This window comes from Morus notabilis, unplaced genomic scaffold (assembly GCF_000414095.1).
Source record: "Morus notabilis unplaced genomic scaffold, ASM41409v2 Scaffold651, whole genome shotgun sequence".
Classification (NCBI taxonomy): Eukaryota; Viridiplantae; Streptophyta; class Magnoliopsida; order Rosales; family Moraceae; genus Morus; species Morus notabilis.
Window position 1 is genome coordinate 299,770 of NW_010360493.1, and position 22,530 is coordinate 322,299.

General features: G+C 33.9%; 1 protein-coding gene across 1 annotated transcript; it reads left to right on the forward strand.

Moving 5' to 3' along the window:
* Positions 1-9,190: 9,190 nt before the first annotated feature.
* On the forward strand, positions 9,191-11,581 carry LOC21394658 (peptidyl-prolyl cis-trans isomerase FKBP12). The gene is made up of 5 exons (XM_010096522.2): positions 9,191-9,365; positions 9,966-9,999; positions 10,128-10,189; positions 10,890-10,942; positions 11,274-11,581. Exons 1-5 carry the CDS (start codon positions 9,278-9,280, stop codon positions 11,373-11,375), a joined length of 339 nt encoding a protein of 112 aa, XP_010094824.1. The 5' UTR covers positions 9,191-9,277; the 3' UTR covers positions 11,376-11,581.
* The last annotated feature ends 10,949 nt before the right edge of the window (positions 11,582-22,530 follow it).

Genomic DNA, 22,530 nt, shown 5'->3' on the forward strand with positions numbered 1-22,530 from the left:
TACACGTTGTACGCATATTGTGCTAGAACCATTCAATCCAAAATAAAAAAATAAAAAAAAAAAAAAAAGTTTAAATTTGAGTAAGCATATCTTACAACCGGTTCGACCAGTAGATTTGAATAAAACGTTTAAAAGAAATAAATGTGTAGTTTAGAAACTTGACATCTGACAAAGTACATCAATGATCAAGCATGCATATGACTCTCAAGTCATTTACGATTTAGGGAAAAATCCGTTCTATCAAAATCGAGAAGCTTGTACCACAATGGTCACACCTAAACACCGCTAAGATACAAGCCTAACAAACAACTTGACATTAAGAAATAGCATAATAAACCAACAAAGCGTGGTAAAAAAAAACCACCATTATTGCAATAACAATACACACAAAAGTAAAAAAGATTGGCCCCAAGCACCACCATTAAATGACTCCGATGAGGAACCAGCCGACAAAAGAACCACCAAGGGAGACTGACTTTGAGAGACGTTATGAGGTTGAGACAATATATTGTCAAACTGCAATACGTGAAAAGCACGCACCATACCTGCTGCTGAAAACGAAAATGTGACCTCCATGAGAAGCTTATCGCCATGTGGAACCTAGGAAGGCTGGGCCACCAATCAACAAATGCGCAGAAAACAGAGGCCTACTGTTGACGGCTGAATTTCGTCAATAGAATTATGTTGGATTACCTCTTGGTACTCTGTTGGGTTACCGGCCTGAAATCGTTATAAATTTGGCTTAATGCTGCTAAAGTGCTTTTTGTAATGTGGTAATTTAAGAAGTGCGGAAGTGGTACTTGAATGAATGTAAAAGGCACACAAAATTTATAGTGGTTTACTCTGTTAATCAAGAGTTACATTGTATTGTATATCTTTTTCAATTTCGCCAACACCTACCTCCAAAACAAGCTCTATTCGCCTCAACGAAGGTGTCAATCCACACACAGCTGTTAGGACTTTTGTTAGTTGGCAATTTTTGTCAAAAAGTTATAACAACTATGGAGATTTTATCTCTGAAGTTTTGCACCAGATTTGGAATGTTTGACATCTCTTGGGTTGATTCTTTCTATAGAAGAAGGCAAGCTTTTTGAGAATGTAATTCCACAAGGTTGACTTTGGTTATGTGATTGGTTCTACTTTTTTGGAAAGTATTCTTTTGGGGATGTAATTGGTTGTATATGTTGTCATCGTGGAAAAAAGGAAAGAAGCAGTGAGGGTGGTTGATTTTGTGCATTTGGTGGGGTGAGTATTTTGGGGTGAGAGTGTGATGAACATGGATGGTTTTAAGGAGAATAGAACCTACAGAAAAGTAGTGTTTCTGTGATGTTTAATTGGTGATTGAACGATTTGACTTTTGGAAGAAACTTGCATTGCTTTCGGGAGAAAGCTTTCGAAGTTGAGTGGTGCTCGCTGGACAAAGCCACTAAGAGGATTCTACACAGCGACGACGACATCAAGGAGGGAGTCTTTGAGTGTGTAAGACCGATTGGTGATTGTAATTCTTTGAACTTAGTGGATTGTTCACTATCTGGGTGTGGCCCCGCAGATGTAGGTGTGCGCACCGAACTGCGATATCATTTTTGGTGTTCTTTCGTTCTTTTCTGCATTATTTTCTGTTTATGCACGTTTTTAATTCATTGTCCACTGATTATCTCTAAACGTGATAGTTGATTGCAAGTGTTGCTAAAAGTGTTGTAACACTCTTTGTAACACCTGCGTGAAAACATACTTAACAATTGGTATCAGATCAGTTCACTAACCGTTTGTTTGGTGAAGTTTTGGGATTTGGTTTGTATTGTCAGGGATGAACTTTTTGAAAGAAGGTGGCTTAATTTCGCGCCCTCCTCTCCTTGATGGTTCCAATTATGTCTATTGGAAAGCACGTATGAAGGCTTTTATCGAAGCTATTGATGAAAAGGCGTGGCGTGTCGTTCTAACTGGTTGGATACACCCCATCACCAAAGATGATGCTGGAAAAGAAGTATTAAAACCTGAAGAAAAGTAGTCTACGGAAGAAGATCGATTGGCCAATAACAACTCAAGAGCATTGAATGCTATTTTCAATGGAGTTGATACTCAATTCAAGTTCATTTCAACATGCGAATCCGCCAAGGATGCTTTGGAGATTTTACAAACGGCACATGAGGGTACGGCTTCCGTGAGACTGTCAAAGTTGCAAATTCTCACTACAAGGTTTGAGAATCTTCGTATGCTTGAGAATGAAACAGTTTCGGATTTCAATTCCAAATTGTGTGACATTGCTAATGAATCATTTGCTCTTGGTGAGAAAATTCCTGAGAAAAAACTAGTGAGGAAGGTATTAAGATCACTCCCTCAAAGGTTTGCTTACAAAGTGACAGCTATTAAGGAGGCCAAAGACGTGCGGCCAATGAAGCTTGACAAATTAATGGGCTCTTTGCGTACTTTCGAGATGAACCTGAATAAAAATAAGAAGGAGAATGAAAAAAACATTGCTTTTCAAGTTGAAGTTGAAGAAGTTGAGTCCGATGGTGAAAAAGACTTAACTGAGTCCATAGCACGATTATCGAAGAATTTCAACAAGGTGATGAAGAAGTTTAATAAGAAGAACAGAAATACAAGATATGCAACTCCAACAATTTTCAAAAGAATAAAGCTGCAACAAGTGATACTGATTTCAAGACAAAGAACAGAGGTATTCAATTTCGGGAGTGTGATGGATACGGGCACATTCAATCGTGCGCCAACACTCTAAAGATCAAGAAGAAGAAGTCTCTGAATGCAACGTCTAGTGATGAAGACTCTGAAGGCAGTCAGCAAGATGAAGACTATGTGAGTAACTACGTTGGTTTTAATGTTTATACTGATCAAGATGATGTTTCTGTCAGCAGTGTTGCAACACTGCCTGTAACAAATTCCGTGAACAGTGAAAACGAAGGAGATTTTTCAGATTCTGAAAGTAACAGTGATGGTAAGGAGTTGAATATTGATGTCATACAAGAATCCTATAAGACCATGTTCAACAAATGAGTTAAAATGTGTGAAATAAATAAGTCTCTACGGGAGCGCGTTGATGAGCTTGTCAAATAGAATGATGTGTTGAAGAGAGCTGCTGATAATTATGAATTCCTTGCTACAGAGAGAGAAAAGAAGCTGAAGGAAACAAATGCTGAATTGGAGAGCACTCATAAAAATTTGAAAATGATGAATTCTGGTACAAATAAACTGGAACATATTCTTTCATTGGGAAAATCAAGTGGTGATCGTTACGACATTGGATATACTAGTGAGAGCTCAACGTCCAAAACATTGTTTGTGAAGGAGACGCCTGTCCCTAAGCCTCCGACTATCCCTAATTAAAAGGTTATCATCTCACCCTTTTGACATAAAAGATTTGTTCTCATATGCCATTACTGTGGTTTACCTGGCCATATAAGACCGAGATGCTACAAGTATTTAAATGCTTTAAAAAGAGGTATGATAATTAATCTACCAAATTTCGCATTCTCAAGAAAGACACATAAAGTAAAGATTGATGTGCAAAATAAATTTCCTAGACGTGTGTGGGTAAGAAAATCAGATTTGAGGTGTCATAGAGTTTATACTTCTTTAGAAGCAAGTACTAATGATTGTGGGTGTAGTAATAGTGGTTGGTCTAAGAATTTGACAGGTGATAAGAACAAGATTCAGAGAGTGTTGAATTCAAGGAGAGTAAGACAAAGAGAAGATTCAGGAGGAGCGATTTGTAGAGATCAATGACCCTGAAAGATGATTTGCAGAAAAATGTTCTATCAGGTGTTACAACACTTTCAGCGACAACAGCTTCTAGAAGGTTTTTCTATTAGTATTATTTTTACTTTGGTTATTTTTTGTCAAAAAGGGAGAGATCTTGTGTCATATGTAATCAGTCAAAGAACAATTTGTTTTTTGAATTTCTTGTCATAGGTTCTTATGTTAGTTTTGCCAAAAATACCAAAGGGAGAGATTATTAGGACTTTTGTTAGTTGGCAATTTTTGGCAAAAGGTTGTAACAGCTATGGATATTCTATCTTTGGATTTTTGCACCAGATTTGGAATATTTAACATCTCTTGGGTTGATTCTTTCTATATAAAAAGGCAAGCTTTCTGAGAATGTAATTCCACAAGGTTGACTTTGGTTATGTGATTGGTTCTGTTTTTTTTTAAAAAGTATTCTTTTGGGGATGTAATTGGTTATATATGTGGTCATTGTGGAAAAAAAGGAAATAAACAGTGAGGGTGGCTGATTTTGTGCATTCAGTGGGGTGAGTATTTTAGGGTGAGAGTGTGATGAACGTGGATGGTTTTGAGGAGAATAGAGCCTGCAGAAAAGTAGTGTTTCTGTGATGCTTAATTGGTGATTGAACGATTTGGCTTTTGGAAGAAACTTGCATTGCTTTCAGGAGAAAGTTTTCGAAGTCGAGTGGCGCTCGCTGGACAAAGCCACTAAGAGGATTCTACACAGCGGCGACGACATCAAGGATGGAGTCTTTGAGTGTGTAAGACCGATTGGTGATTGTAATTCTTTGAACTTAGTGGATTGTTCACTGTCTGGGCGTGGCCCCGCATATGTAGGTGTGCGCACCGAACTGCGATATCATTTTTGGTGTTCTTTCGTTCTTTTCTGCATTATTTTCTGTTTATGCACATTTTTAATTCATTGTCCACTGATAATCTCTGAACGTGATACTTAATTGCAGGTGTTGTTAAGAGTGTTGTAACACTCTTTATAACACCTGCGTGAAAACAGACCTAACAACAGCCACCACCCCACAGAAGCTCACAAAAAGACATTTTTTCCTTCAAAGTTTTCATATCATATAATTCAAGGTTATCAAAATATCGTATCTTCAATTTTGGGTTTTATCACATTTATACCTTTAAATTTTAAATTTGTAAAAAATTCTTACACTTTCTCCGTTAGCACTCAATTTTGATAACAAAAAATATCTAAATGTTCTTAAAGGAAAAAAAATGATAAGGAACATAAAAAATAACAAAAACCTAAAAATTTTAGAATGCGAGGATATTTAGATCCCGTTCATTTCACCGATTCGAGTTTAAATTTTAATTTTGTTACAGTAAAAAGTTTTAGAAAACAGTTACATCTAATTTTTTTGCTACAGTAAAAGGCTCTCGCATAAAGTCACATCTCAACTCGAATTAAAAACTCAAATCAACGAACTAAATGAACCCTTAGTCTTTTCTTGACAAATCATTTTGTGACTAAAACAGATCAAGGATTTAACATGAATTTAAAATATTAAGGATAAATATTTAATAATACATAATATAAGAAATGATTTGTATTTTGTTGATAATCTTAAAATACAAGGTAAAAAAGTGGAAAAATAAACCTTTTTATAAAATATCTTCCTCTATTTTATGGTGGTCTTTTCCTAGCGCCTAAATGGTTGTTTTATTGTGTGTGTGTTTTTATTTTTTATTTTTTTAAACCTCAGGTGAGATATTATTGGTAACTTGAGAACTTATTTTGTACAAATTTATAAAATTTCCTCCTAGTTTTGGTTACTTTTTCACTTTTCCCCGAATTGAGAAAGCTATTTTTCATTGTTGTCAAACTTCAAACTTTAAAGTAAATTCGATGAGATTAGGGCCAGTAGGGGAGGGAGGTTGGTCCCTTCTAAAATACTTTTTCTTTTCTTTTTTTTTTCTTGAATAAAACACTTTTTCAGATAATCGTACTTATATAAAAATAAGCCTCATAAAAAGTGTAAAATTGATTCTTTTTGAACAACCCTCTTCATTACTATTCTAATAAACACATTTTTCCTCATTTTACCCATGTTGAGGTAGTTTTTTTTTTTTTTTTTTTTCAAATGATGAGTCCTTACATATTTAAGCAATTTTCTTTTCTTATGACACTCTCAACTACTGTTTTCTCATAAGTATTATTTACTTCTTAAATAAAATTTTATCTAATTTACCTGCTAAATTCTTTTATTATTCAAATATGTTTTACTTGTCTATACATATATGATATTCATCCAAAAGACATTTTGATTGAAATATGCATTTCTATCCATTTTACTTATATATATTGCTAAATTAATCTCTTAAGATAGTAATAATTTCAAAGAAAAAAAATACGCTTTTCAAAATTTTATTTGACGTATAAAAAATTTCATAAACTAATTAATATGCACGTGCGCAACAAATAGTTAATAGTATGTCAAAACAAATATATATATATATATATTTAAAATTATTAGGAGTTGATTTTCTTAGCGTTTTTAATATTTTTAATATTTTTAGTTTATACCCATTTAAAACAAAATTTTGACTGCGTCACTTATTAGGGCCACCACACCACTTATCTCTCAATTTAAAACAAAATCTTGACTGCGTCACTTATTAGGGCCACCACACCACTTACCTCTCATTTCGATTTGGGTGATCGGGATAAGTCTAGATATTAAGGGCTTGTCTTTTTTATGTTTCTAAGTTAGGTAATTTGAATATAGATTTTGAGTTGAGTTTGAGTTATAACTTGCGTTGAAGTTGTAATTTGAGTTTGTGTTTGGTTGTGTACATTTGAGTTATGATTTGAGATAAGAATCTTTCTGAGTTTGTATTTAAGTGAGTCAAAACTTGAATTTGTATTTAGATAGTATTTTAATAAAAACTCAATGCTGATGAAAAATTTTAATAGGGTATATGGGTCGAGTTTTATTCGTCTTTTCGTTGTCAACGCATAGAAAAAAAATCATCTCAATCAGAATTAAAACGAAAAAGTTATAACATTTCTAAGAATAGAAAAAATACTGTTCATTAATTTGAGTTCGAGTTTCTGAACTCGAGTTGAAGGGAAAACTTGAACTCGAGTTTTAGTCCCAAACTCGAGTTCAAACTTAAAAGAACATGAACTCGAATAAAGTTGTAACTCGAGTTGCTTTTATTGAGTTTTCCACTCAAAAATACCCCAGCCAAACAGCCTCTTAGCTTCTCTTTTTGAAAACTCATAACATGCCTAACAACCGATAATTGCCGTTGCATGCATAGCTTAGCCATAAGTTTACTGAGGTTAGAGTCTAAAAAAAGTGAGTTAATTTCAAATTTAATCCTTGAAAAATAGAGGTTATTTCACTTTATTTTTATAACTTAAAATGGCACAAAATTGACCCTCTAATACTATTTTTTTAAAAATAAAACAAAAAATCTAAGCACATTAAAATCATGTGACTAGACAAAGGGTTATATAGTAAATTTAAACAAAATATACTTTAAAATTTCAAAATTTTGTAAAAAAATCTAAGCACATGAAAATCTAAGGGGATGTTTGTTTCTTGTATTCGTTTCTAATTCTGAATCATGATTCATGATTCTCTACAATGTTTTTCTCTCACAAAAAACACACGTAAAATGATAATGGTTTAAATCATGGTTCTGAATTCATAAACCAAACGTCCACTAAGTGTTTTCTTTTCTTTCGCTTGCAACCACAGATCACTATTGCTCTTCCATATTTTCTTTTACCAACTAGTCATGTGACCCACGTGTAATTAAAATTCTAAAAACATTGACATTTTATTGACAAAAGTATCAAAGTGTCAATACATGAGAAGTTTAAGAACTAATTTTGTGACATTTTAAATGTATAGGACAAAGTAAAACAACCCCTATTTTTTGGGGCAAAAACTGAAATTAAACAAAAAATAAATGGGCCTTTTTGCATGAGAGCCCCCTAATTTTTCGCGTTTGGCGGATTGGTCTCTGATCTTTAATTCTTGGCAATTGACCCCTTAAATTTTAAAGTTATTGCATTGGTGGTCCAATTGAAAACCGAGTTAAAAAAATTTAACGGAATAATAGCATGCCCTTCACGTGCACCACTTGTCAAGGGCAAAATTGAACATTTACAAATAAATAATACATCTTTTAATCTTTTTAAGAAAAAAAGGGCAAAACTTAAAACTCATCAGAGGGGATGTCGAGTTGCTGTTGCCGATGGGGTAGATGGTTACCCATCATGGCGTTGCTGTGGTGAACATCAGCGACATTAACAAAACTACAAAAGTCCTTGCTCTAAGGTTCAAACCACAATAGTTAACTCTCTTTTCATTTTTTAGAGGTAATGAACTTGCTTTTCTGACAACAAATAATCAATATAATTATAAAAATTTAAACCCGTTCACTTTATCAATTTAAATTTTATTACGATAAATTTTTTTTTAAAAATAATCACATTTAATTTTTATATTATAATAAAAAATTATCACATAAAATTATATTTAAATTTAAATTTAAAACTCAAATTAACGAACTAAACCACCTTAATAAATTTTCATATTTGGTCAAAATTTTGGAAAATGCATACAGGTCCAGACTTTGGAGGTTAAAGGGCTTTTTTTTTCCTCCGTTTTTTTTTCTTTTTTCTTTTAGAGGGGACGAGCTAGCCAGATTTGTGGGGATGGTTGCGACGCTGACGCCGAAAGGAGGCGCTATGACTTCAGCAAGGATACGAACCTATAACGGGCACCACTAGCTCTAGATCTCGACTTCGATGCGCCGAACCTTCGCTGCAAGATCTCGTCGTCCTCACACCCACTCACCCAGCAAATTTCAGTGTCACAATTACGCTAGATCTCGCTGTCTCAGCGGCCTCCTCCCACTACAAATCTCGGCATCATCGTCGCCGTCGCCATCATGCCCACTCCTCAGCCAAACTACGATGTTGCAACGGCTTGCTCCCATTCCAAATCGCGATGTCCTCGTCGTTGCACCCACTTCCTCGCCAAACTCCAACGTCGCTCGCTGTGCCTCCTCCCCCTCCAAATCCCGACTTCACCGCACCCTCTTCCCCCTCCCCAAAAACATCTCATCGAACTGCAAAATAAAGATGAAGAATACCTTTTGATTTGTGGGCTTTTGTCATTTATGTTTTTTTTTTTTTTAATTTTTCCTTTGGTTTATTCCCAACTAGAAAATAAAGACCAAACATGCCCATAAGAGAAGGCTCACGTGCAGACCACCTGGTTAAAAGTATTTAATAGATGTTACTGAAAGGACCACTAATGCAACCATTTTAAATTCAAGAGGTTAATTGCCAAGAATTAAAGTTCAGAGATTAATCTGATAAACACGAAAAGTTTAAGGGGGTATCATGCAAAAAAGCCAAAAAACTGAAAAAGCGTAAAAGGATGAGTGTATTTTGGGAAGTTTACAACAAACGCCTTTTTTTTTTTCAGAAGGAAAATTCAAAACCCTAAGCAACACCCATATTCAGAGGCAAAATCAAGAGCAGGAAAAAGAGACAATGGGAATTGAGAAGGAAGTTTTGAGGCCTGGTACCGGTCCCAAACCGGTAGCCGGTCGTAAGGTCACCGTCCACTGCACTGGTTATGGTTAGCCACTCACACTCTCTTCATTCGCTCTCACTCTTTAACGACGTCGTTCTGGATTTCCCCTTCTGAAAATTCATACTTTTTTGTTTATCGAGTAAAACTGTGAATTTTATCCTTTTTAATGGATTTTTTTTTTGGATATACGACATTTTTATTTTTAATTTTTTTTTAATTTTTAAAGATTGTTATGCTGAGAAATAAAGTTGAAAACTTGATGACGACTATGATGAATAATGTTAATTTTCCGTAGTATATTCTGAACTATTTTTATATCTGTGAGCAATAATACATAATTTTTCTAAATTTTTTTAATTTTGATGGAGATACAAATTGTATAGTCTAGTTTTGTGCCTTTGGTGGGTTGCTTTCCATATTAAATTTTGAAGTTTCTTTGCAATGAAATAAATACTACCTAAAAGTCTCTAATGATTTTGTAGTATATGGAGATAAATATGAACTGGCCAATCACCAATGCGATTTTTTATGAGAAAAACAAACCCTTTATAAGAAAATCCCTGAATTTAATTTTTTATATTGTTATAAAAACTTCTATGCAATTTGAATGTGAATTGAGCATAAATTTGATGTTCTTTGCCACAGGGAAAAATGGTGATCTATCTAAGAAGTTTTGGAGGTAAGTAAGAATGGTTGTTTTATGTTTTCATAGAAGGAATGCTTTTGAGTCTCATATATCTTCTTGCCTTCCTTTTATTAAGATTTTGAGCTGTTATTACATTTTTATTTTTATTTTTGTTGTTTTAGCACAAAAGATCCCGGGCAGCAACCGTTCACGTTCAATATTGGTCAAGGTTCTGTTATAAAAGGTAATTGTGGTGCAGAACCTGGGGAACTAGGAATACTGCTTGAAAAATTGATATATATATATATATGTATGTATATATGTATATATAATTTTGTTTTTTTGGTGATTTACAACGAATCTCCATGGTGTTGTAAACTAAAATAATAATTGGCTTGGAGAGAATTTTCTAAGCTTCCTGCTTTCAGGAAAGTTAAGTTTTCCATTTATTCATGTTGTGTTGCGTGGAGAGCTTGAAAGAATTCAAGTTGTCAATGCCATAAGATACCAAAAGTTTTTAGTTAGAAAATCAATGTACTCTGAATAGTCTTGGATCTTGTGAGCTGATGATCGATTTAGATAATTCGATTGGTTTACTTGGATAGGGTTAGGTTATTATAACGAATGTATGTTAATTTTACATATTTTATATACATGTATTATCTATCATATTTGAGTTTTCATGCATACTTTTGTTGTTAGTGCTTGTAATATTCTGCTCTGTTCATTGCATTTTTATGCGGAAATCGCAAGAAAAAGAAATCGTTGTGAGACATCTTGCATCAGCTTTATTGTTGGTGCAGTTAAAGTGCTGCTATATTGTTCTGCTTTTATCCGGCAGTACACAAATAAAATCCACAGTGAATATGCAGTCTGTTGTTTTTCCAAACCATATTATTCCTTTTGATGTTTTTGGCTTCCCTTATCTTTTTAACCAATTGTAGGATGGGATGAAGGTGTGATGGGAATGCAAGTGGGAGAAGTTGCTCGTCTTCGGGTAATATTCAATTCTGCTATTTTATCTTTTCCGAGGATCTTTTTGCGATGTGTCAAATATGTTTTATAAGTAGGGTCGTGCTAGGAAGTATTTAGGACAATATGGCGTTTTCCTTTCTAATTTGAATGTATTTCGGAAAGAACAATGCTAGGATCGCAAGTTGCTTATCAATTTCCATGTACCAAATGATGTGATTCGCGAATTGTCATTTTTTTATTGATGAAAAACTAACGACTCATGTGGAATTCGTAGCATTTCCCTTTTGGAAATATTAAACAGGATTATCAAAGTCGACCTTTAAAATCTGTGTTCTCCTGTCCTCATTTCACAGTGTTCTCCGGATTACGCTTATGGACCAAGTGGATTTCCTGCATGGGGCATACAGCCTAATTCGGTTTTGGTTTTTGAGATTGAAGTCCTTAGCGTGGAGTAACACCGTGCGAGTTGGCATCGGACGGTGAGAAATCCATAAAGAATTATCACCTTGAACGCAACTTGCTTTAGACATAAATATGCTATATTTGAAGGCATAATAAGTACTTTTAAGCAAGTATTTTCCTGTGTCAATGTGTCAACTATTTCCTCAGCTTGTTCTAGACTGGGTAGACTTCTACTATTAATGAAATCGTTACTCAGGTATATCATGTTGTCATGACTTGTTCAACGGGTTTAGGGATTGGTTCTGAGCTGAAATGGTATCATACTATCATATTTTCGTGGCCGGAAATTTTTTTCTTGAAAACTTTTAGGGAATTTATGCAAGTTATATTATAAGTTTTGTGTGGGACAAAGAAATATTTTGGTGGCGTTTAGTTTGATATCATGAAATTAATATGTAAATAAGACCAAAATTATAATTATTCTAAAAGAAAAGAATAAAATATAATGAAATAAATATAAGCGAAATGGGTGATATATTTAACTCAACGCACAGTAGAGCGTTAGAATTAACAACAGAATTGTAATTGTTATGTTTGGTTTGTTAGAATGGGGTAATAACGAGGTTTGAAAAAAAAAAATCTCCTTGTTTAATTTGCGTTTTACAACATCATAGTTTAAAAGAATAATTTATGGTAAATTTTAGAATATCAGGAGGGATAATTTGGAGTAAAAGAGTCTTGCCCGTTCACTTCGCTGATTCGAGTTTAGAATTCGAGTTTTGCTACAGTAAAAAGCTCTCACAAACAATCACATTTAATTTTTTTGTTACAGTAAAAAGCTCTCACATAAAGTCACATGTCAATTCGAATTCTAAACTCGAATCAGCGAAGTGAACGGTTGATAACAAATTTAGGATGAAATTCCCTTAAAAAAAAAAAAAAGAATGGAATGATTATTTTATTGATCCATTTTGAATGTTCATATACTGTATCGACCAGAGATTACGTTGTGGAAAGAAGTCAAAATAGTGGCAACCGAGCAAGGCTGGGAATGAGTTCAGCCGTTTGCAAGCATTGCCATTCTTCCCCGGCCACAGCAAATGGGAAGACTGTTGGCTGTTTCCGAGCATCGCCGTTCTTCTCAAAAAAAAATTGCAATTTTCCTCGTGTTTTAAAAGTTGCGCATTTTTTTTTTCGGGTCAAAACCATGCTATTTCTTACCATTTCCCTTTTCTTCTTCTTTCCAACTAGGCCTGACCTGCTCATAATCTGATTGCAAATCGTCTATCATACACAAATGGAGGTTTCAATTTCCATGGCTTCCAAACCACCATTTCTCAAACCGAACCGACGATCCGAAACGACCAAACTGCCCGCCTCGTCACCTCTGTGTCTTAGCTGAAACAATATTTTTTTCCTACCTGATTAACAAGTCATTTATGATGATAAACAGAATGACAACAAATAATTATGGGCCTCTGCTGCCTATCTTGGTAGATCTTTGGTAGATTGCTAATTTGATTTATGGAGCTGACATTACTGAAATCATATAAGCTTTAAAAACTATGTCACGTTTTTTTTTCATTAAATAAATCCAGTATAGGTTTTCTATTTTAGTGGATCTACATTTTCAGATTTTCCGGACGGGTGGCAAGTCTTCAACTTGTAGACACATAAAAAAATATAAGAGAAAATTGATGAACTCACTATTTAAATGCATTGATATAAGATTTTTACTCTTTATTTTTAATTAATACTAATTTAACTAATATAATTTTTTAATTAAATGGTTTTAATCAAGTTTAAAGAATCAAAATTCAAGACTTATATGGTTGGCCCGTCTACCGCATGGGTGATATCTTTACTGAGGTTTTGCCTACCTCCCCTAGTAGGTGGGAGGGTAGGCAAGAATTCACAATAATCATTACATTGGGAAAAATGCTTGGAGGCATAGAGAGTAGGTGTGCCCGAATTGTAGGCCCCATAATATGAGATCTATCCTTTATTAATGGATAGTGCTCGGTACCAATTTCAACATTAATCCTTTTGCTCCACAATTAGTGAATTAGTCTTGCACTAACCAACTGAGTTGCTATATTCTGTCTTCCTCGATGGCTTACAGTTTCTACATGGTGTGATTGTATTTCTTAATTAAAATATAGGACCGATTTTATACAGAGAACAACAACATAAAGAATGTTTTACGGGCATGCTTGTTTAATCGTATTAAAGTACCGTATTATATAATAATATAATAATATAATGTTTGGTGCGACCATCGTATTGTATAAATTAATACAAATGATAAATTAATACGGCATATGTCGTATTATTAAATACGGCTCATTTTTTTGCGTATTATATTGTATTATTTTATAGTGGATCAATAATCTATGTCAGGATTGGTTACGACTAGAGGTCGAGGTCGGACTGACATAGAGTGATTGTTGGAGCCTATAATTGTTGAAAAATTTAGGGGACACAATGCAAATTTTATATTTATTAAAAATTACATTTTGACCAATTTTTTTTATAAAATTTCATTTTGACCCCAAAATTATTAAAATTTTACATTTTAACTCCTTATACAATACGTCATGACACCAAACACTGTATTTTATTATGATAATACAACACAATATAATATATCTTATATAATACAATACAAGCTACCAAACATGTCCTATATGTATTAGGAACGTCTTTTTTATTGTTTTTTTTTTTTTTTCAAAAAGAAGAAGGCAATAAATTCCATAACCTTTGGTTATCAAATTGTCCCATTAACTACTACTCGTTTCATTTTGACCAATTTTTTTTTATAAAATTTCATTTTGACCTCAAAATTATTAAAATTTTACATTTTAACTCGTTATACAATACGTCATGACACCAAACACTGTATTTTATTATGATAATACAACACAATATAATATATCTTATACAATACAATACAAGCTACCAAACATGACCTATATGTATTAGGAACGTCTTTTTTATTGTTTTTTTTTTTTTTTCAAAAAGAAGAAGGCAATAAATTCCATAACCTTTGGTTATCAAATTGTCCCATTAACTACTACTCGTTTCCTTTATTGAACACAAAAATTGTATTTAATATCTGAATTAATTGATTTAAACAAAGTTTGGTATTATTTTATACAACAAAAATTTTTAAAGTGGCATTATTACTGATTTCATCATTGTTTAGTCATATACATGATTAGAGGGAATCCCTGAATTTCAGCATTCTACCCCTCAAATCTAGATTTGGAGTGGTTTGGAATATATTTTGGTGCCACCTAAAGAACAGACCTTATGATACTCAAGATTATACATATTTTTTATTTGGGTTATATGAGATGCTTGTTTCCTCTGCTCAAAACAGCATGCATGATATTTCCTTGTTCATTGTCGTTTTTTGTTATGTAATTAATACCAAAACTATTTCTCCACACCTACACAAAAAAGCGAACCCTATACACATACGATAATTTCAGTTTTACTGTAACATACAATATCGTGTCAGTGCAGTGTAACTCTATCGTAAGTATGAGCAGTAAAATGAAGGTAGAAAATAAAAAGAGCGTAAAAATTTATAACGATTCACGGTCAATATCAATGTGAGAGCTATATCTACTGTGGAGTTGAGAATTTTATTGTAAAGAGTTTAAGGACTCGTTTAGTTCACTGATTCGAGTTGAGAAGTGATTTTTATTGTAGCAAAAAAGTTAAATGTAACTGTTTCTGAAAGCTTTTTACTGTAGTAAAATTTGAATTCTAAACTCGAATCGGTGAAATGAGCGGGGCCTAAATATAGAAGGTGCTTTGGGATAAAATATAGAAAACTAACAACTAGAGTTTCTCTATGGTACCGAAAAGAAATACTAGCTTGTGGTTAGCCTAATACTTATCTTCCGTAATTTGAATTTGAAAGTTGACTTGACAAACTTGGCAGTCACAACTCACAAGTATAGTAAAGATTATCGTGATTATTGATCACATAACGTTGCTAGAATATTATGTTGAGATAGGTATCTTGAAAGCGTATTTTTAATCCATCTTTGACATTTTATGAAATATAGTTTTTACATATTCATCTATATATAAATAATTAGTCTGATAATGTGCACATTATTATTTAATACATAAATATCATAAAATTCTGTAACTATAATATAAATTCTTCAGTTATATACCTAAAGTGTTCATACGAGGAAGATATGACTTCAAAGGATATATATAGTTCAAATTAATGATTCATAATCAGTAAATAAAGTTATCACAGTTAACGTGCACTTATTTAATATAATTATATAGGTAGTTGAGAACATTATTTGTAGACATATGTTATATATATATATATATATATATATATATTTTTTGTCACACGGGGATCATATATTGGAATTATGATTGTTGTTAATCACCATAAGCGTGCAAAATATTGTTGAAGCTTTTTGCACGAGATGACTCAAGAATGCATGCAGTAAATATACGATTCCTTTCATATATAGTACCCTTATATATGTTATTGCATTCTTGTGCGGTGCATATACCCAGGGCCCCACTCAACCTTAGTAACTCTAATATTAGAGTGGTAATGAGTAGAATTTTTGCTTGAAAATAGGAATGAGTAGACTAGATTGTTAATAAGTGAATGGCACATGTAATGTCTAAATTTCAAGGTTTGTTGTTATTATTGTTAATTATGGTTATCATTTACAACCTCCCTAACTCGTCCAATCCAAACCAATTTGCACCTTAATTTCAAACAAGTTAGATGAGACATATTTATCAAATTATCAACTGGCTGGGTCTTGATAGGCCTGAATTATATGTCACCTTAATTTGTTATCATGACTGTAATTATCCTTGTTATATCATGCATGATTATTGTTCTTCAGAATTATTAATGTGCTAATTAATTAGTCAAGTTTTTATAGCTGCAGGCTTATCTTTAATGACGAGCACATTGACATTGAGTTAAAAAAGCTGCATTCCCCTTAATTTTAGATGGTATATAAAGAATTAGAAAAGGGATGGGAAATAATTTGTGTTGTGAATTTCACAATTCTTTATTAATTGCAGAAAAATGATGGATTAATGTCTAAAGTAACACTTTCTTATTACACCTATAACACAGATATTACTTTACTTTCACCACTCATATTAGAGTTATTTTTACAAATATCTCGTTCATTTCACTGATTCGAGCTTAGAATTCGAGTTTTGTTACAGTAAAAAGCTCTCAGAAACAGTCACATTTAATTTTTTTGTTACAGTAAAAAGCTCTCACATAAAGTCACATCTCAACTCGAATTAAAAACTCAAATCAGCGAACTAAACGGACCATAAATCAGTCTTAATTTAACCTTAGCCCTAGGTCAAAGTCCGTCAAAAGATGGACGAAAAAGCATCACATTCTAGTTTAATTACATGTTATATCTAATATATCATGGTAGCCAGACCAGAGGCTCAACATTACACTGGGCTTCCGGCTGTGAAAGCCTCTCTCTCTCTCTCTCTCCTCAGTTTACTATAGTGAATCATTTGTTATATTGATCTTGATTCTTTTTCAAGATCTACGATTGTAATATTTGTTTCAATTGAATAGAATTGCCGTCCTTATTTAAAATAATCTTAATAATAATAATAATAATAATAATAATAATAATAATGTAATTGTTTAGCGCACTACATTTACTGTCCAACAAAATAGAAATATAATAATAATGATAAGACAAAATGTAGAACTAAAATAACCAACTTAATTAAAAATTCAAATAATAAAAAATCTTCATATGAAATCATATTTAGTCAACTCATACCGTCTCCATGTGATAGAGATACGAGCACTCCTTTTTGTGGGTCTTATAAAGTGAGTAGGTAAAACTCAACTTAGTAGGATCGATATTTAATTTGTGAGTAATGAGATTTTATCTTTATAAAAATGAATATCATTTTTACAAATATACGTACCGCATTGAAAATTCACAAAAAGAAGACAGCGCGTGGATCAAAGCCCCAAGCAACCACTTTTCATCATCATGGAATGAGCTCTTGATTATTGAAGGCAAAGTGTAATGCTGAACAATGGTCGTTTTTTTTAAGAACATAAGTCGGATTTGCTTAAAGTTGATTACCAACTTCAGGACTATCAGGAATCTTCTTTTTATAATTTCTTGGTGGAGGAGGAAGAAATCTATAACCTTTTCTATTATGGTGACTGACATTAATTTTTGGCATGTGAAAGTGGTAAGTTCTTTTAACGGACGCGTCATAGGAAATGGCTGAAGGAATTTGAGTAGTAGAGAGAAAAGGAGAAGGTTAAGAAACCCTAGCTTGAACTATAAATATTTGTAGAAGCAACATTATGAACCCCATGATCATAACTGAAGTTACCCAGCTTGGACTTATTTCAGCCATTTCTGTATTAATTGCTTTCCCGAAAACTTGTATTTAAGTGAAAGAAAATACAAGATCACAACTTAATTATAACCTCACTTTTTCTTATATATCATGATTCATGCTTCATATATTTAACAATTAAGGTTTTACCTTAATTTTTACCGGTGTTCTCTGAGCTTGAGAATCATTCCCGATTTGCCCACAAAATTTAAAAACATTCATTTTACCCTCAAATTTCAAATTAATCCTATTTAGCCCCTTTCATTAGAATTGCTGTTAAAAACATACTAAAAAAAAGCAGTGTGATTATGTGGTTTTCTGTTAAAATTTGTGTTAAAAATAAATGTAAAAGACCACTTGACTTCTTTGAATCCATATTTTACGGTCCACTTTTAATAGAGATTCTAATAAAAAAAAGGTTAAAATATGGGACTAAATCAAAATTTAAAAGGTAAAGTGGCAGTATTTAAAATTCAGGGGTAAATTGAGAATAATCTTAAAGTTTAATGGCACCAATGTGATTAATCCTAATAATTAAGAATTAAACATTCATATCAACTTCAATCATATTACATGTAACTCTATAATATTTTTTTAATCATAATAGTGGACGTGCTTTAAAATTATGCCCACACCATTTGGTTAAAAGTCACGTTGGCTTAATTTTAATTATCATATGTATATGTTGACCGTTTTATCATACACTTGGCTTCTCCAAATATCTTTCGTCTGTTGGCTATTTACTATAAAAGGTGTAGTTTACCGATTAAAGGTAATTACGACTTTCAGACTGAATTTTGGCTGGTTACTTTTTATTTGTTATTGTCTACCGTAACAGATAACATCCTATGACGTGCATTTTGTGCTTCTTTCGGCGTGTGTAACAAACAGGACTCATCAATTACCGTCGCTTTTGATGACATCCCAGAGGAGGGCTTGAATAGTCCCCTACGACTGGAGAAGGTGGCAAATGAGCTATGAGATACCCGGGACAGTACCGGGGCAGTGTCGGGACAGCCGCAGGGCATCCCCAGGACAGCCGCGGGGCATCCCCGGGGCAGCCCCGGGATAGTCCCGGGACAACCCCGGGGCACCCCGGGACAGCCCCGGGGCATCATCGGGACAGCCCCGGGGCACTCCCGGTACAACCCCGGCACAGCCCCGGGGCATCCCCGGGACAGCCCTGGGGCATCCAGGGGACAGCCCCGGGACATACCCAGAACAGCACCGGGGGACAGCCCTGGGGCATCCCCGGGACAACCCCGGGGCATCCAGGGGACAGCCCCGGGGCATCCCCGGGACATACCCGGAACAGCACCGAGGCAGCCCCGGGACAGCCCCGGGGCAGCCCTGGGCATCCCCGGGACAGCCCTGGGATAGCCCCGATGCAGTCCCGAGACAGCCCCGGGACAACCCCGGAGCACCCCTGGGACAGCCCCGGGACAGCCCCTGGACAGTCCCGGGACAGTCCCGGGGCAACCCCTGGACAATCTCGGGACAGCCCCGGGACGGTCCCGAGACAGCCCCGGGGCATCCCCAAGACAGCCGCGGGGAATCCCTGGGATAGCCCCGGGGAATTAATTAAGTTTGTTAAAAGTCATGTTGGCTTTTAAACTGAGTCCGCAGTTGTCCGTATTGTGGCTCCATGGTAAAATTTAGGAAAACAAATTGTGGTCGATTGTTACAATTGCCTTAATAAGCTTTTATCTATTATAGAAAATAGAGTCTCTTCGTTATCTCAGAGGATCCCTTAGTATTTTCTATAACATAAGGTATGTAATTGACATCTATGAGTTTATAACCATTTCACTTAGGAGCGTTTGGTATGGAATAATCTTTGAGTGGGAATGAGAATCTTCACACATTACTATGTTTGGTACAAGAGTTGTGATTTTCATATTCCCAAGAATATCAAATCTCATGGGATTCATTTTACTCCAAAATAGGGTAATCTAAATAACACCCAATATGGTGTTATTCAGATTCCCAAGAATCTCAAAAGCATGTCACTCACACCCAACACACCACTGTTCTTCTCACCACTGGAAATCTGAAGGCCTCCACCAGAACTCCTCACCTCTGCAAGCCCTCACCGTCGCGGTCCTCACCATCGCCACTCCTCACCTCCGCAGGCCCTCACCATTGCGGTCCCCGCCCTAGCACCCTCACCGTCGTTGCTCCCCAATGTCGCGAGTCCCCGCCGTTGCAACCGTCCCTCGATTGAGGCCGAAAAGGCAACATTCTAGACTTCGCAGGTCCCTACCGTTTGCAACCCCCCCAACGTCGCGGGTCCCCCCTCCCAATATCAAATCTGGTTTGAGGTTGAGAGAGAGAGGATGGAGAAAAAGGTTTTTTTTTTTTGGGAATTTTGTAACTTAATCAAATTTTTATATTTGTTTTGAGATTTTAATATATTCTTAAAAATTTATTAAGATTTTTATTGAAGAACAACTTACAAATTTATTTCTTAAACGAAGAAGAATTTTTGTGTTTCTTAAGAATAATCAAATTTGTAGTACTTAAATATTTTAAATTAGTTATTATTAAGAAGAAATACATTACATTACTTTATACTAACCAAACACAATAAAATAATTTTCCTGGGAATATGAGAAAAGATTCACATGTATAACCAAACATGGCAATACATATTTCCTAGGAATCATAATACCTTCTATCACGTTTCCAGTAATATGATTCCTGTCCATTACCGCATATCAAACGCCCCCTTAAGATCTATAGGGGTAGTTCCCAAACTCACTTTTTGTATAATTTTAGTATAAGCTCTCTGGTTTCAACATTTTCTCATAAATTGTCTTAATTTATCCAATTTTTGTCACACAACTTACCAAAAAAAACCTCCAATTTTACCATTGCTTTTTATATATATACTAATTAAAACCGTGTGTTATGCACGTGAAATTTTATAAATAAGAATGAAAAACATATTTATTAACAAAATATCAATTAATTAATCGTATTGCTTGATGTGTATATAGCTAGAATCTAAACGTCAATATCTTAAATAGAAGAGAAAATACTCAAAATAACTCCGTGTTTTGTCAAAATACCATTTTCACCCTTCTTATTATGCAAATGCCTAAAATACTTTTGTGTTTATAAAAATAGACCCAAAACATCCTTGAAGTAATTAAATTTTTTAAAATATTAAGATTACCCTTCCCAATGATTATTAAATACAATTTAAAACATTATTAAACCAAAAAGTTTTAAAAAATTAATTTTAAAAATTAAAAACTCTCAAAATAATTTTAAGTGTTACTTCATTTGGAATATTTATTTGAGTGTTTTTTCAAAATTTTGTAATTAACTTTTTAGTTAAATCATATATAAAAAGGAAAATTTCATTTTAATACTCTCTATTATATCGAAATTTGAGTTTGGTACCATCTGTTTTTAAAAATATCATGCCAGTATCTCGATCTTTCAGAAAATCCTTTTTGGTACCTCAGAGCTATTTTTTGGGACACGGAAAGACAAAATTACCCTTATTGTAAAAATTCATCTGTTAACTAGAATTTTAAAGAAAAAAGGATTTTAAAAATTGTTAAAACCTGTAACCAAACACTTAAAATCTTTCAATGAGTATTGTACATCGAGCACCACACGAATCAGTTGAAAACAATATTCAGAACAACTTTAAGAGGGAAGAGAGGAAAAGCACCAAACTAAAAAAAAAAAAGCACACAAATGAAAAACAAAACGCACACGTCAGAATTTAGAAAAAAGAAGCAGGTTCTTTAAATTGGTTTTTGGATGTTTGGTAACAGGTGTAACTGTTTTTAAAATCTTTTTTTTCTTCAAAATTCTAGTCAATAGATGAAGTTTTATAATAAGGGAAATTTTGTCTTTTCATGTCCCAAAAAATGACTCCGAGGTACCAAAAAAGATTTTCTAAAAAGTCGAGGAACCTGCATGAAATTTTCAAAAAAAGAGGGCACCAAACTCAAATTTTAATATAACTGAGGGTACCAAAATGAAATCTTCCCTATATAAAAGAACATCTTGTTAGTTCCCGAATCGAATTCGGGTGCGGAAGTGTGGCGGGGGAGGCGGAACGTGTATAACAAAAATTTCATAAAACTTTTGAGATACTCTATAGATTATATTAATTTATGCACGAATAAATTAATCGCATTAATTTACATCAAGAACTCAATCCGAAAAAAATACCTAGAAGCCGACTCGGATGATAACTTGAGTTCTTTGACCACGATCAGTCCTTGCTCCAAATTTGTGTTTAGAATACCAAAGTCTTCCACGTCAATTCTTTGATTCCACGTAGACGTGTGTGTGGGCACACATAAGACAAAACAGGTTTCGTAAACACTCGAATTTCCACAAACACCAACGCATGCCTGATGTGAAATTTTTGGAGGCTGAAGATTTTTTTCAAAAATTGTGTCCACAATTTTCTATCATTCTCATATTTAAAGAGTAGAAGTCAAACTTCAAAACAGAATCAAATCCCTATCTCCAATTTTGAATTTGGAACATAAAATTCCTTCCCCTTATCTCCAATGTGGCCGGCCACCCTAGGGTTTTCTAACCCTGTGTGTGGCGCCAATTCAGATAGGGAAGGAAGAGAAAAATCATCCTTTATCCTGTAGTCTAATTTTGACTCAAATTCAAATTCCAATTTAAGTCAAACTTAAATTAATTTGAATTCTAAATTGAACAACTTATCAAATAAGTTTAAATGGATAAATCTAGATGTGTTCAAATTTAAATTTAAATAATCACATTAATTAAATAATAATTAATTCTTAATTAATTATTTTT